The 16,289-nt window shown below is 39.5% G+C and overlaps 1 protein-coding gene across 2 annotated transcripts in view; it reads right to left on the bottom strand.

The window, feature by feature from the left end:
- Positions 1-5,742: 5,742 nt before the first annotated feature.
- COL4A5 (collagen type IV alpha 5 chain) overlaps positions 5,743-16,289 on the bottom strand; it is a gene marked incomplete at its 5' end in the record, with an annotated part of 83,613 nt that continues 73,066 nt past the window's right edge. For both annotated transcript variants that reach the window (XM_084294014.1, XM_084294015.1), the window contains 10 exons: positions 5,743-6,110; positions 7,610-7,782; positions 8,144-8,258; positions 8,809-8,986; positions 9,312-9,524; positions 10,812-10,910; positions 11,174-11,302; positions 11,705-11,776; positions 11,925-11,997; positions 12,388-12,521. In XM_084294014.1, the coding sequence (XP_084150140.1) occupies positions 6,029-6,110; positions 7,610-7,782; positions 8,144-8,258; positions 8,809-8,986; positions 9,312-9,524; positions 10,812-10,910; positions 11,174-11,302; positions 11,705-11,776; positions 11,925-11,997; positions 12,388-12,521 (1,268 nt within the window). In that variant the 3' untranslated portion in view covers positions 5,743-6,028. The remainder of the gene's footprint in view (positions 6,111-7,609; positions 7,783-8,143; positions 8,259-8,808; positions 8,987-9,311; positions 9,525-10,811; positions 10,911-11,173; positions 11,303-11,704; positions 11,777-11,924; positions 11,998-12,387; positions 12,522-16,289) is intronic.

The following is a 16,289-nucleotide window of genomic DNA, read 5'->3' as shown; positions in this document are numbered from 1 at the left end:
TTAGCGTAGAAGGTTACAGGCAGCAAAACACCCAGAAGTTTTCTTTGTCATAGATTTGTAGTGCTGGTAAACAACTGAGTTGTTGATTGGGGGGTGGTGGAAATCAGTGCATGATACTTCCTGCTTTAAATGCAGAATATCTCATCAATTTGGGGTTCGTAGCTTTGTCTATGACTGGGTATGGAAGTTTTATTATCAGCATGTAGTAGTCTTGGAAGGAATTTTTAGCAGCAGAGTGTCAAATAGGCGGCTGCCTTTAGAGTTTACGGTAAAAGGGGACAAGTATGGCTTGCTGTTTTAAGTTTCATAGCAGTACTTTGGTTTGAGATGTGCTAAATATGGTCCCAGTATGTAAAAACAAAACATATATAGATCTCGTAATTTCGGGTAGCGTACCCACTTGTACAAACAACTGAGCTTAAGCTGAAAGATACCTATAAAGTGTAATGCCTCTTCAGATTCTTCCTGATGTGAACGATATGTCAATTTGATATAGAAGGAGTTTTTATCCATAGATGTGAGCATATCTTATTTTCACAAATATGAGCAATTACTTTGAAGTGCATTGGGTTATATATTTTTTCTTTAAAAATACCTGATTTCCTCCTTATTCTGTTATTCAGAATACTGCATCAAAACAACTCGGTAGAAGTCGGGTTTGCTGTAAGAATTGGGTTTTCTCCAACTAAACCAGCCCCCGTAGGGCCCCATTTTATAGCAGGGAGCCTGTATTGGGAAGAGAAGGAAGACAGTACTTCTCATACATGGCAGAAGCAGCCCTACCAGCAGTAAACAAACAGTGAAAATTATCCAAACACTGTCAAGATTGTTGCAACAGTCTCACAATAACTGCTTTAAGAGACCTTTGACTGAAAGCCTCAGCAGACCTGAAATTAGCTAACTGCTTGAGGGTTTTTGTTTGTTTGTTTGTTTTGGGGGGGGGGGTAGAGAGGAAAAGGGAAGGCTGAGGAGGGGAACACAGTTTTGCATTAATTTTTCAAACTCCTTTGGGTGAATCGTTGGCAGAACTCAGTTTCTGAAGCATGATGAAAGCCCTCAATTAAAACCAGAAGGCAGTACGCCTTCCTATCTGAGCTTGAAGGTAGTGACTAAAATAGACATTAAGTCTTTGTTTTGAAATACATTGACCGATTCCAATGGCCCTTGCATCTCCTCAAGCAATATGGTACTGGAAATAAGTATCTGGCAGTGAGAAATGACAGGGAATGAAGGACCAATTCAGTTACCAGGTACTATGACATATTCTACTTTTCCCGTCCCTGCATCCTCTTTTGGCTGTAGTAATAGCATTTCTTCAAACACAATTTATTTTCTCCTCTAATTTTTCCATGAAGGGCCACGAAGGAACATCTCAGAGGAGGAGAGCAGGAGCCCTGAGCTTGCTGCATATATCTGGGAGGTAAGAACTCTCTTTTACCTCCCTTTTGTAAGAGGAACACCCCAAGCTCAGGCACTTGCTTCGTTTCTTTGGTTTTCTCTCTGAGATACTGAGTTACTTTAATTAAATTATTTTAAAGTATTTTAATTGCCTTTGAAAGAAGAGTTGCAAGCTATAGAGACTGACTCTCAGGAAATTCTAGCTCAGTGGGCACAGAAACGATTCATTGGCAGTGTGGCAGTAGCTACTGGGCTGTGCTCCACCCTTGAGCTATAGTGAGCACCTCTAGTACAGCCAGCAGTTTGTCTGCTTTAATAACCAGTTAATCTTGACCTTGTTGCCAGCTGGGGCTCTTCTTATGCAGTGGTCACCAGTCTGCAGCACATGGGTTGAGTTAATAATCTTTCCTTCAAAAGCAAAGAACTCCAGATACTTATGTATTAAAATGTAGAACGCTGCTACTACTCCCCTGAGCTAATTACTGCTCTTGCCTTTCATTAGCAAGTGTCCTGCTTTTTGTCACTAAACTGCCCTGAAAAGACTAAGTTATTGCTGTGTCTTGCACAATGCCCAGCTTGCACTTCTAGTGGAAGTAGCCACAGCAGCAGAAGTATTTTGTGTCCGGCAACATCGCTGGATTGTCTAAAGGATAACTTCTCTGGGAGGGAACGGTAAAAAAAAAAAAAAATCAGCTAATGGTGTCCACAGCAGCATGCTCCTAAATCTTGCAAAACAGCTTTCCCTCGGTGCCCCTGTGATGGCACTTCTTTACAGTGCAGGCGCCACACTGACTCAGGCAGTTAGCAAAACAGAACCTATGAAATATACGCTACAAAATACATAATCTGGATAGAAAAGTGCATAGAAAATGAAAAGATCAAATTTTGGAGCTTTGGCCTTTCTTACTTGCAAGATCAAAAAAAATCCCTCTTTCAGGTTCTAAAATTGCTTTCTAAAATTGGTACTTCCTCTGCCTTAGAGACAAGAAATCCTTAGCCATTGAGGGACTAACCTCTGCAGTAGAGGACAAAAAACCTGTATGGTTAAGAGCTTCTAAAGCACAAAGTTTGCATGCAAAGTTCAATGTACTGCAAAACTTGCTGCAGTGCTGTGTGTGCCCACCTTAGTTTATAGATTGATTGGAGAATTCTCTCAGAAGTTCTGCATTATATGACTTTGAGGGTAAAAGAAGCAGTTCCCTTTTAGTCATGGCCTAGAATAGAAATTATTACAGTGAAGGAAGCTCCTGCATAGCCTGTCTTTAGTAGAATTTCATTCTTTACTACTATAACAGTATAAATCCAAGTTATACATAAGGTTACTGTTTTTTTAGGATTTGCACACTAGTGTTCCTTCAGAAAGCTGCATTTTTAACTAATCAGCCATATTGCAACTGGCAGCAGACCATCTTTAACTCCATTCTGCAAGAAGTTTTCAAAGAAGAACTGGGCAGTGAGGAAGGAGAGGTAGTGCACTCCCCTTCCAGCAAGCTTTAATAAGTCATTGCTGATGCAGGCACTTCCAGGAACTCGGTCCTGTTTCTGCTCTAGCTTTCTTTGAAAGCTGTATGGTGCCCTCGAGTGGCTAAAGTGCACGTCTTTTCCCCCTTAGAGCTTACAAATGCAATCATGTTAACTTCCAGGTTCTTGCTTAACTAAAACAGACTGGTTTTACATACTTAGCAAAGAGAATAAAACCTTTAGTTAAAAACGAATCAAACTACAGGAAGAAAGCCTAACTATAGTTGAGTAAGTGAGGTTCTGATCCAGATCATGTTTAGGCTGAAGACTATAACGCTTTACGTGGTCAAAACAAGAACTTTGAAAATAATAAATCTGCAAACACAAGGTTTTACCTGTAGTTTAATATTTATATACTGATGGATAGCACCTAGAGGCCCCAGTCAACAGCTGAGGTCCCCTTCAATGTTGCACATAGACATGTCTCTGCCCCAAAGAGCTTACAGTCTAAGCAGTCCAGAAGTGGCAGAAAATAATAACCATGCTTTCTTTTATAGAAGAGAAACTCAGATCTAACACAGGTCAAGTGATTTGCCTGTTCTAAGGCACAGACTGTGGTGGGAATTAAGCGAGCATTGTTTTAGTCTCTACTGCATGTCTCAATTAAAAGATGCTCCTTCTGCTCTACACTACTTTTCTCTTAACAAAAAAAAAATAAATCACAATTAGCTCTTTGAGAAATCTCAGCCTAAAGTTGATTAAAGTTCAGGACTGTTCTCTAAGTCAAGGTGGGAGCTGCAGTAGAACAAAGAACATACCTGTCAGAAGTGTAGCTGCTTCTCATTTTTTGTGGTCATCTCACAGCTTTGGGAGCTAAAGCCTGCTGCAAGACAAGCTGCTCTGCACGCTATCTATGTTAGATTGGAATTGTAATTCCTGTCTTGTCAATATTCAGTAGGTTTTGTTCTACATGCTGCAAAAGAGGCCCAAATCTTAGAAAACAGCACCATTGATGCAGTGCTAGAACAAACACGTTCTGCCCTTTCCCAGGTCCCAATATATAAACACAGCTCCTTGTTGGTGAATGCAATCAAGGCAAGACAGGTAGAGTTGGTAGAGATGCAGGAGAGCTCTTCACCCTGGGCACTGGCTGAACTTAGCCTCTATTCTGTTTTCTGGGGCTAGGGATAGGCTCCTATGTTCATTTTACACTTTTGAGGAGAAGCCAGTGGTAAGATACGAGCTTGGGTTTACAAGAGACATAACATTTTACTTTAGCTTTGGTAACAAGTTCTTGGCTTGGAGATAGCAACAGGTTCCATTTATTGTGATGTGCACCAGCAAACCAAAGTAAACTAAGTAGAAAGATGCACATTGTTGGTAGATAATGGCCTACTCAGCATAGATAACTGCAGCTAATGGAAAAAGGATAAAGCTATTATGTCTTTGCATTTTAAACTAAATAATCTGTTCCATACCTGAAAGCTTTTGAAATCAGCACCAATCTCATTGCAAAAATCACTGCCACCTGGTAAGTCACCAGTCCTATGTCTTTTTCAAACATGCACAAAACAAGATTTCTGATGCTCCAGGCCTACAAGGACAACTGAAAGGTAAGGGTGAATAGCCATTAGCAGATAAATTACTTAACAGTAGTCAATATAAACACATGTACTTCACCTGTATAAAGCTGTATGTTAATTCACAAGTTAAATTGTATTGATAGATAGTGGAGGTGACAATATACAATGAAAATGTTAAAAGTATCAACACTTGAAAAATAGTCTTGCTTTGGCTAGGGAGCTCTGTTTATATATAAATGTAAATGAAGCAGCACTGACCATAAAAGCTGACCAGTCACGGACAGTTACGCATACAAAAAGTGATCACTGTTCAGCTATTGCACAAGTAGTGACACACTAAGACATACACAGTAGGATTCTTACAAAATCACATCAGAAACAAGGAACTGCATGCACCATTTTTCAAGGCCTTATGTGAACTGTACATACACAAGAGTTACTATATATTGTGAATACATCGTGGTTGAATATAAATTCACATAAGATCAAAGGGAAGGATTAATTTGTAAATAGGAAAAGATCAATTTCCACCAGCTTACGCTTTATTTTATTCAGAAGGTTTCTTAGCATGTACACTATTCTGCATAATATGTGTGACACCACTTCAGAGTAAAGAGAGGTTTCGTGTAAGCATAATCTTAAATGCTTTGGTAACTGGATATTCCCAAGGAACAGGTTTTGTTGAACCGAAGTGATTACTACTAAAATGTGAATGTGACTTTTATTCAGAATAGAAGGATATAGTATATGGCTAATAATTTCACATATTTTCATAAGATTTAAAAAAACAAAACAAAACAAAAACCTTTTCAAGTGGATCGGGCTCTTTAAGCACAAATAAAACCACTGATAGCATGGTGTACATTATTAACATTTAAAACCCTGATGAAAATGACTTCAGAATAATTGTGCATTTCCCCAAATACAACAGGTTTGCAACTGAGGAAGGAAATGAAATATTGAATGAATAAGTAGGTGTAAGAGGTGTAAATTCTCTCCGTACCACAAATTTTGTAATAAAACACTGCTGTATATTTTAACTTTAGACATAAGCATTTTCATATGTGAGTCTGGTTTGTTTCTAAATGACTGAAAGTTTCAGCTAAAAAGGTGTTTACACAATATACACATTTCATTACTTACAGAGAAATAAGCTTAAAATTTCATATTAAAAACCTGGGATACAATAGGGTTAGTAGCACCATGAAAAATGTTTTTCAAAACTGCAGTCTTGTTATTTTAAACATACTCAGTGCGTCGTTTTTCTTTATTCTCTTGGTAGATCAAAAAGGTGCCGTTTTGGTACAGGGAGAGAAATGAAAAATTTCATCTTCTGATCCTTTGTGAACCTCAAGTGTCTTTTCTGTTTCCAAGAGGTTAATTCTTTCTTCTCATCTTAGTCCTGTTGTCAAATACGTACCAAACAACCCTTAGCTTGGCACGAGTGAGGTACACTTGAATTTGCGTGGTTAAAACAGTTTGGATTTGTTTTTTCTTTTCTTTCTGCACAGTAGCACCATTGTTACAGCTGGAGGACAGTGCATCTTAGGAATTTTCAACTGTTTTATAAAACATCCTCCAAGATGTTACGTCTTCTTCATGCAAACTTGACAACGACTAATACGTGTCCTCAAGTCTCCAGCTTTCAGTGTCTCTGACTGAGGTTTACTGGGTGACAGACAGAAAGGTAAGGCTGGATTAGCTTTCTCTTTGTTAACAGAACTGTAACTTTAAACTTCTACTTAATTTAACAGTTGAAGGTAAAACGGAAGTATGTAAGTGGGAATTAGTCCAGTATTTAAGGGTTTTTCTTAAGAGCGATCTTTTTGGATATCCTCACAGCAGGTGACAGAAGCTCAATTTTGTCCAATATCCCCATATGCAGAAGGTGTGCTATAATCAACTACTTTAGTCCAGCATGTGATGGACCAAAGCACAGATGAATACTCAACTGAGTAGAAAGCAAATTTTGTACATTGGAGGGCCATAGTGTACTTTGCCCCTTTCGTGAAAAACGCATTTGGAATCATTGGTTCCTCAGATGAAGGGTATCATAACAATCCATAAGAAACACTGCTACAGTGAGATTTGTATATTTAAGTGATGAATTTAACCAGTAATTTTCTCCTATCCTGTAGAAGGTAGGAGGTAGTAATATAGCATACTTGTGTAATAGGAATGTTCACACAGAATAAGAGCCATTCTTGATTTTCTGTTTCAATAAGGCAAGTTGAATTTCTGGGTGACAGCAAGTGGTAGAGACCAGAAAACACAAAGGTCCGTAGTAATTACTAGTAGGCAGTTTTCATCAGTGAATTACCACTAATAAACTATCCTGAAAACTTGGTGATGATTACTTAATGTACATCAAATATTAGTGTAATTGTTACACAAAACCCAGTTAGAGGCCATTAATACCCTGTCATGACTGTGCACATTGTAGCCTTGTGGTACAGGACTGGCATTTTCCAATTTGGTGACATTGGTGAGGCTTTTATTAGGTACACAAACAAAACAGTAGCATTTTATTCTATGAAAGAAGATGCTTTTTCAAAGAAAAAAATGAATATGCTAATCAATTAGGGAAAATCTGGAGGAACTGAAATCCTGATGGCAGAGAAGCCAGTGGTGTCCTGATCCTTCTGTAGAGTACTGGAAAAAATGCTTGCTGGGGAGGGTATGGAACCTTCCTCAAACAAGATTTTTAAAAACAGGTTATATGACCATCTACCTTAAAAGGTACAGTTGATTTTGCCCTGGGGCTGAGAATGGACTATGCAGATTTTCCCCAATTTTCCCTTAAGTTTAAATATTTCAGTCTATTTAAAGGCATGCAAAGAAGAAAACAACAACAAAATCAATCTTTTAGGCTTGACCACAATCACTACAGTCAGACTACTCTCAGAGAAGGTCCTACTAAATATGAATTAAGAGTTGACTTACAAAGAATCTGACTCCTTCCAAAACAATGTGCCCTCACAAGTTTTTACATAATATAAAAGGCTTACCCTAGCACACACTTGAAAAACTGGTTGTGAGGGGGAAAAACAAAATAAATTCTTTCCCTAATCCCCTGTAAACACATCTCTTTTGATCTTAGGAATAAATTTGCTTTCTAAAGATTTAAGTCTGGAATAAAGCACTATACAAGAAGCAGGTTTTCTTACCTGAACATTTCTGACACTTCAACAGTTGCCAGCCAGAAACTGTATGAATTGGCATAGTAGTTACAAGTGCCACGACCATGGCACTCGATAAACGGAGCTGAGCGGAATTCTTCTAAACAGGATCCAGGTGATGCCAAGGCCTGTCCAGAGCCTTCTGCTCCAGCACTAGTGTGCTGAGGAGGTAGTAGGGAAGAAAGAAATGCACATGCACACAAGAAACTTAGAGTAGGAGCTAAAAAATAATAGCATAGCATTCAACTGCTAGAAAATACACTGTTTCTTTATTCTTGGTTGAGATGTTGTGACGCTGGACACCTCCATACAAAGGCAGGACTTAAAAAGCATTATTAGTTACTCTGCTCTCTGTATCCTGGAAAATTGTTATTAATCTTGGCCACCAAGGTTAGGAATTGAAGGTAAAGGCTTTCTCTAATGACAACCATACTTGATTTTAACAAAGTCCTAAAGCAGCAAGCAGCTACTTGAGGACACAAAGAGGTAACAGTCACTTCTGGAGTGGGAGGCAATTCTTACCATCATAAAAGAGTAACCAATCCAAAGGGAGTCCCAGCCTGGAGGACACGAAGGAATCTGAATGGTCTGACTGTGGACAGCTATCACCATAGCAGGAGCTTCACACACAACACATCTGGACACAGAATAAGTATCAGAGAAATACATGACATTAAAATGTATGCTTTATTAAGAGTTATAACACAGGGAAAGGGAGAACTAGACAGTTAGGGGCTGTTCTGTTAATCCAGGTTTCAGCTTCTTAACATATCTTGTAACTGCAGTAAGACCCTAGTTCTGAGTGCAAGATCTGCCTCTATTTCCACTAACAACACTGGGTAAAATACAGCAGCAGTTCCTGAAACAAAACGTGGAAACTCCAAGTCCCCACCCAGGTAATCCTAGAGCTGCTGCCTCCCATGTTTTCTTTCCTGTTCACAATGATCCTGCACTTACACTTCCTCGGCTGAGAAAAGCTCTTAGAGCATGTCAGCCTCTAAGGATCTGCATGTAGGCAGCCTTTTGAGACAACGGACGCTTTAAAACAGACTCTTTTCCCAGTATGTCCCAAAGCAAAACATAATCTCACAATATCCAACGTGCAGGTTGGAAACATGTGGTTAAGACGTATTATTTATTTATCTAGATACTTAAAAAAGAGACTGTGGTAGCCTGCTTTGTCTCACCGGCTAATGAATGGCTGAATGCTCTGCCCAGTCAGGGGCTCCATGCTCATTGGCATTGGCTCTGGAGTTGATAGCCAGTAGGAATAGTCATTCCTTGATGCAAAATTACAAACGTTGTTGATGTTGCAGAACATGAAGGGCATGGTGCTAAAACGTCTAAGGCAGCTCCCAGCAGTACCTGAAGAATAAGATACATAAAATGCGACAGTAAAGTTTTAATTTAATTGTTTTTAGCACTTTTTCAAGAACAGTAATTGTGTATTCTTCCTCTTGACCTGTGTGCACTTATCAAATTGTCACATGTGGTAAAAAAAACTCTCAGATTTGGTTTACATTCTTCCATCCTGAATTATGCACAGCTTCTGGAGGCAGTAGAGCTTAGCATGCTTTCCCCATCCTTATTTAAGTAATCTCCAGGATGGTCATTTCTTCAGAGAACCAGAGCACTGGAAGAAAGATCTACAACCTCTTTCCTCTTAAAGACAGCATACAGTATTTCTCACCCAAATCCTGGCCATGAGCTCTCTCATTTCCTTGCACATATAAAAGAGAGAATCCATCATATATTCTTGACGTTCCTTGTGGACAAAGTGGTGTATCTCTAGTCTGACTGTGCCGAGTTATAAGGAATCCATGAGCAACAGAAGCTGTTCCAGGAGGTCCAGGTGGGCCTTGTAAACCATCAGGACCAGGGGGGCCCTGTATTCCTCGTGAACCTATTCACACGAGAAAAACACAACACAGTATTTAACACGCTTGCTCTTTCAGGAATAATGTAGCTCTGAAAGGAAGGACGGTATAGTGATTATGGTGCTTGTAAGTTGGGGGACCCTGGTATCACCTAACTCCATCTTCCTTAAACCATTTTTTTTTGTTCTTATGAGGTTGGTCAAATCATAAACTAATTATAATAGTGCAACTTTCTGGCAGCATAGGGACGTTCTGAAGTTAAATATGTTCAGAGCTGTGAGGCACTAAGATAACAACTGCAATGGACATGGCAGCCACTGAAATAAGTCCAAAGCAGCTTCCCAAATCCAAAACATCCTCATCTGCCTGTGCAGCTTGGTAAGATAAAGCTGAAACATCTTGCTTAAAATCACACAATAGATCACAGAGCCAGAACAGAAGCGGTTCTCACTGGAAAATGCTCTGACAACACCTGAACTAAAGCCCACCAAAATGAACAGAAAAGCTGGTCTCAGTTTTGGAGTAGGTGACAAAAAGTGGAAATGGGCTAGAATAATCTTGAATGAGACCAAGAAGAGTCACGGGACTGAACAAGGTATCAGAAAAGGCATTTGTTCTTGAACAACAAAAATATCAGAATGTATAACTACAAATATTTAGATTATTTCATCCCATGATCATTATTAATGTTTTTTTCTTTCACTTAAAATAATGTTAACAGATTTCATAGAGGTATTCAGAGAAAAAAGAAAACAAGCATTGTGGATTTTTGTACTGTTTTAATTGTTCTAATATTTTTTTTTCCCAAGCTGCAATATAGAACTACCCTGATATGCATCTCCTGCTTTAGAGAACTGTTCCAGTGTTGAATCTGATTTCTTTTCTCAAATGAGCAATCCTAAACAGTGGCTGCATGGCTGCTTGATCCCTGCATATGATGAAATCCTTTCCTTTGTTAAGTCTGATTTTCCCCATTCACAAGTTCCTTGTAAAGTGAAAGTTATTTCACTAATCTCTCATTTCAGTTTCTTACTGTCGTCATTTTTTGCTGTTCACCATCATCGCTGCAAAGGGGATGCCATTAATCTTGAAATTAAGTGTTCTATAGTATTACTTAGCAATGACTAGCAATGTGCTGATTTCCAAGAATGTTCCAAACCAAAGTGTGTTCAGCAGTATCATATTTTTGCACTGAGAAAATCCCCAAATTATTATTCTATTATTTCATGAGGCAAGTCTTGCTTCCCAGTATTAGCCTGCATTCAGTAGGGACCACATCTTTTTCCAGTGGGTCCTCACAGGACAAACAGTACCTGGCTGGCCTGGAAGACCTCTCTCTCCTTTACGTCCTGCTGGACCATCAAAACCAGGGAGACCATCTCTGCCTGGATCACCAGGAACACCAATTGGACCTAGAAGAGGCAAATGTGAAAGTGAAAGAAATCTCACTACAGAAATCTTGAAACTATGTAGGGCTCATGTGACATTTCTTCAAGATACACTAGACAAGAACAGACCATTAAACCAGATGTATGTGCTACAATCCCACATTTTTCTATTGTCTCTTGCTGAGTTGAGTAACTTGTCTCTGCAGCCCATACTAAGTGACGCACATTGCAGCTTGCAGTCAGCTACACTGCTTACTCCTTTTCCCTGCAGCCACCTAGAACCATACCTGGCAATCCCTGTGGTCCTGGCAATCCGGGTGGCCCTTTCGACCCAGGCTGTCCTGGAGGACCTGGGGGACCAGGGTCACCTTTGACAACTATGCTTCGTCCAATGGTACCTGGTAAACCTGGGGGACCTGAGAGAAAGCAACTTAGTGTTAGGTAACCCAAGGCAGAAGAGAGCATTAAAGATGGTTGCAGTAGCACACTGTTTCTGTTATTCTTTATTGCAAAGTCAGCAGCCAAGAGCTCTATCACTACAAAGAGTAAGTGTAATTGTATATGAAAGGCAAAAAAATGCTCTTGGTGGCACCACAAAAGACATCTCTTGCAGGGGTTAATCCAGGTGGACTGGATACAGAGTATAAAATATAGTAGGATTAATCGTAGGGCTAAAAGTTATTGCCTGGAATCGTTGTTTAAGCTGTTGCTCTCTTACCTACTGCCATTGCTGGCTGAGATCCACACAGTCCTACATCTGTGTAACAAAATCTACCAGCAGAAAGCAAAGTGATAATAATGCCACCCAAGACTCCTACCTGGCGGGCCTGGTAATCCTTGACTGCCCGTGAGGCCAGCGGGTCCTGCAGGTCCGGTGGGACCCTTCATACCTGAAACATCAAGTTCATATGGTCACACAGTGAAGGAACATGCCATCTTACAAAATCTGCTGCAGGAATGGCCAAAATAAAGTTTCTTTCCTCCCTGATAGGCTGTTACTAAATCTAGAGGTTTTCACTTAGAATGGTAGTTAAATACCTGGGAATCCTGGAACGCCTGGAACCCCGGGATCGCCCTTCATTCCATTCAGACCAGGACGACCAGGATCCCCCTGAACAGAACAGCTTCACGTTATTCACTCATCTCTCCAGTGGTTTCAGAAAAAAACATAAAAGCTGTGGCTAGGGGACAGATCAGCACATTTTGGGTCTGTGAAGTAGTGCTTTGGAGGGCTGAGGCCCTGCATCCTGCCTGGTGCAGCAGGTGCTGTCAGAGAAGACTGGAACATGAACAGCTCCAATGGGAATGTAATGGGGAACAACTGCCCAGGTACTGGGGGATAATGAAGGGTAAGACCCCCTATCTTGGTACGAGGCAGGATATTAGCTACCACCACATTTTGGCTTTTATTTTACCATAGTAAAATGCATGTTCCACCCAAACATGGTCAGTTTTTATTACATTTAAAAACAAACTAAGAGAAAACCATTTCTTGTCCTACCTGGCGTCCAGGTGGTCCTTGATCTCCCTTTTGACCTGTCAGGCCAGGTGGGCCAGGCTGACCTGGATTCCCTTTTTCCCCTTTAAGTCCTCCACTGCCTGGTGGCCCCCGCGGACCTTCTGGGCCTGGCGAACCTTAACATTGTGGAACAAATATGCACATGTCAGTACTTGTCAACTGTTCTTCCCAGGATTGTGCCTTCAGTGTAAAAAAAAATAAAAAAAATTGGCTTGACTTCCCGTTTATGTTTCAATGCTGAATTCAAATAGAATAAACTAAAGGGAAATCAAATAGAGGGATTATTTGTACCACCCAAATCAGGAATCAGGCCTCCTGGTATAGCTGCTGAAGAGGAGCAGGTCTTTCCGGAAGGCAGTGCAACTCACCTGCATTAGAGGCTTACCAGTGACCAGGCAGCTGGCTTTAGTAGGAGCCAAGAAACCCCAAATTAGATGGTACAAATATCCCCTCCGCTGACCTGCATTGCATTCACTGTCTCTTAACAGACTCAAGAATGTAAAATATTGCTGCTTTTTTGCTGTTGGAATGTGTAATACCTGCTGAGGAGCCTGGTATATGCTGTCTGCTGACTGCTGGGCAGCAGGAAGCCACTCGTTTCGTCTTGCCTGAATACTACGTAGAGTTGCAGGCACTACCTTCTGCTCAGTGACCCTCCCTCCAGCTGATTTGTCTATCTTTAGTAGAATTATGCTCTGTAAATCCAACAGAGGAACTGGGCCAGTCTTTAAATATTTTCCCTTTGAAACGGCCATGTTAATCCAAAAGAAAGGAGTGGTTTTAAATGAAACCTAGGTATTAGGAGCTCTGGAAAATGAGACCCCATCTTTATGCCACCCTCTAAACAGAAAGCAACTTGTGGCAAAACAAACTGTAAGCAAGTGCAGCAACGGCTTATAGCACTTTACAACTTAGATCTCATAATTGGATTAACAGAAGGATCTCTTTGCAGGACAGCACTATGACATTCTCCCCCGTAGTACAACAAATCTAATAACATAGCAGTGTGCTGGATTTTCAGTTCTTAAGAATTTAAAGTGTCCTTTGAAACCCTCATGGTCTATGTTCAGTGGATAAATCTGATGAGCTGTATTTCTGCATGCAAATCTGAGTGTAGAATTCATTCCAAAAATATCTTTTTAAAATAAGAGCCATTTTGTACTGTATTTCACACATATCCTATTGCAGTTTCAGCTACAGAAAACATCCCATCATGCAAGAGTTTTTTGTGTTCATTTTGTTCTTTTAAACCGGTCCAGTACTGTACACATGCAAATTATAACAGGTTACCATCTGAGGCATGCTAATCAAACACATACAGTCTTGCAGGGTAACCACAGTCCTTAAAAAACTAATCACAGAATTACAGGAAAACATCTGTTTCTCTTACATCAAATGCAAGGCAGTAAAATAAATTGACTGAGTTAAGTGTCTAACCTGGAGGACCTGGAAGGATCAGAGTTCACCAAAGCCCAATGATCGATGTTAGAAGGGTCAGACATCACACAGTACAAAACAAGATTACTAGTTAGAAATAGTACAGATGACAGCATATACACTACACATTAACCCATTTCACCAGCATATTTTGTATTTACAATATAATCCACATGCATGCATAAAACCATACATGAGTACACAGCAATATGTATTTTCAGATACAAGTTATTCTGGTGACTAGGCTCTACTAAGACTAATTTGACACTTCATTTAATGGCAAACTTAAAGCTTTACTATGTGTTATTGCTTTAACACTATAGCTGAGGCCTGCCACTAGTTAGTCCTACTCACAATGGGGTTTAGGCTATGTAACCATTTCACTGACAATATTCAGCACTCCCAGGGCCTGGAGCTTGGCAAATACACAAGGAAATTGTGAATGACAGCTTATTTTTGAAAAAAATCTGCTTTGGGCAGGGCAGAAGTGTGATTAATACAGGGACTTAACACTACTAATCAGGTAATAGTGTTACCTAACTGTGAATAAAACTCTAGGACTGAAAAGTAGGCATATATCCTCCCCAAAACAGTAAGCAGAATTGATACAGACCAAAAGGGCTGCAAATGCTATCAGCAAAAATATGGGGGAATTAACAAATTTGTAATTTGTCGTCTACTGTTGGAATTACTTTTTCTTAATAAAAATACCCCAAGATGTTAATTTACCTGTTTAAAGTTATGGAAAATGGCATGTGATAACATCCTTAGAAAAATGGTTTAAATGTAAGCTGCTTGTCCCTACCATGCTCCTGAATTAATATGTAATATAAATTAATATTAATATTGCTCCTGTCCCACTCGCATCTTTCATGTCAGTGAAATGATTTAAATATATGAATGTATAACCATGCAATTTACAGCTAAAAACTACAATAAATACATATCGGGTTTACCTTGATGCACTATTTCTTACATATTTGGTAAATCATTTTAAATACTAGGTGTAATACAGCTGTTAAAAATAATGACATGGACATTTCATTGTTTCTGTTAAGTACTCATAAACTTTATTTTACTGTTAGATAAGTTTTGCTATGATTTATCGATCTCTCCTATACATGTCAGTTATTGAATGCTGGCTGGGTACAGTCACAGGGTGGAACAAAATATGAAGCCATTGGTAAGTTCCTCCCTGCATACCCATAATGGGAGCCTTCATTGCAAGTGTGGTTACTGCTTATGTGACCATGATTTAGTTAAAAGAAAGCCTTATTTTTTATTTTTTCCCAATGATTTCATAAAGCTAAATGTGTATTTAGGTTTTGAAACATCAGGGGCTACCACATTTGATACCTCACAGTGCTTAAGACAGCATGCTAAAATCTTCCTTTATTAAATTTCACTGGCAGTTCTTTCCTTCCTAAAAATCATCATAGCAACACTTAAAGACTTCATTATTAAGTAGATATGCCAAGTCATTTTTAATCTAGACATAAATGGTAGAGTCTTCCCAAGAGCTGGCTTGTAGTACCTGTTGATATGGTAAAATTAAGACAAGCTTGTGAAAATGACCATGTTCTTGCCAATCCTGCTCCTGCTCCTCCTCCCTAGTGGTACGGAGGAGAGGGCTGTGTGCTTCATTTTCATTAAATACATGTTAGAGCAAGAGCTTTCCTCATTTCCTCTAACCATGTACTGGTGAAACAAAACAATGGAAATAAGGATTTCTCTACACCATAAAGTTAAAACGCTCTACATTGGGAATGTAAAACATTACAATTGCTCTGTGTAACTTTCCTATGGTGCCTCTTGGTATAAAAGCACCTAATTCATTTATGTCACTTCAGAGCATCCAAAATCAACAGCAGCAGGTGTTACAAAAAATAAGTACTGTCATTTGTCGAAGCTGCAAAACACAATTATACAGCAAAGGCACAGGAGGACAGCAACAATATGCTTAAAAAAGAGGAAAAATAGTCTTTTAATAATCTTTTAATAATCTTTTCAGCTGCTCTGGGAATAAATAGGCTAAAACAAATTTCACAGTCAGGGACACTATAAAAGCCTTGCAAATCTGGACCCACATGACATGACCTTCCATCATGGGGAACGCTGTCCTTCCAGTCCTGCAACAACATGGAGGAAGAGTCTGAAAGCCAGCTCTAAACTCTTCTTTTCTACCACAAATTAAAAGGTACGTATGAAAAATGACTCAGCATATCTACATTTAGACACTAAAAACATATATACTTCGTATCTTCATGCAAAGTTATTATTTTGGAGTTAAGGGGCTAACCTGAGGGACCTGGGAGTAGGGGGTCAGAGTTCACCAAGGTCATCATTAGAACAAGGGAAAAACATCAACATTGTTAGAAAAGTCAACAAACTAACATATTCAACTAAACCTTTCTTTTTAGATTTAGCTCAATATTCCTTTACATACA

This window comes from Netta rufina, assembly GCF_964035555.1.
Source record: "Netta rufina genome assembly, chromosome: 12".
NCBI classification, from domain to species: Eukaryota; Metazoa; Chordata; class Aves; order Anseriformes; family Anatidae; genus Netta; species Netta rufina.
The sequence above is the reverse complement of the archived record's forward strand: the minus strand, read 5'-3'. Positions and strand labels throughout refer to the sequence as shown.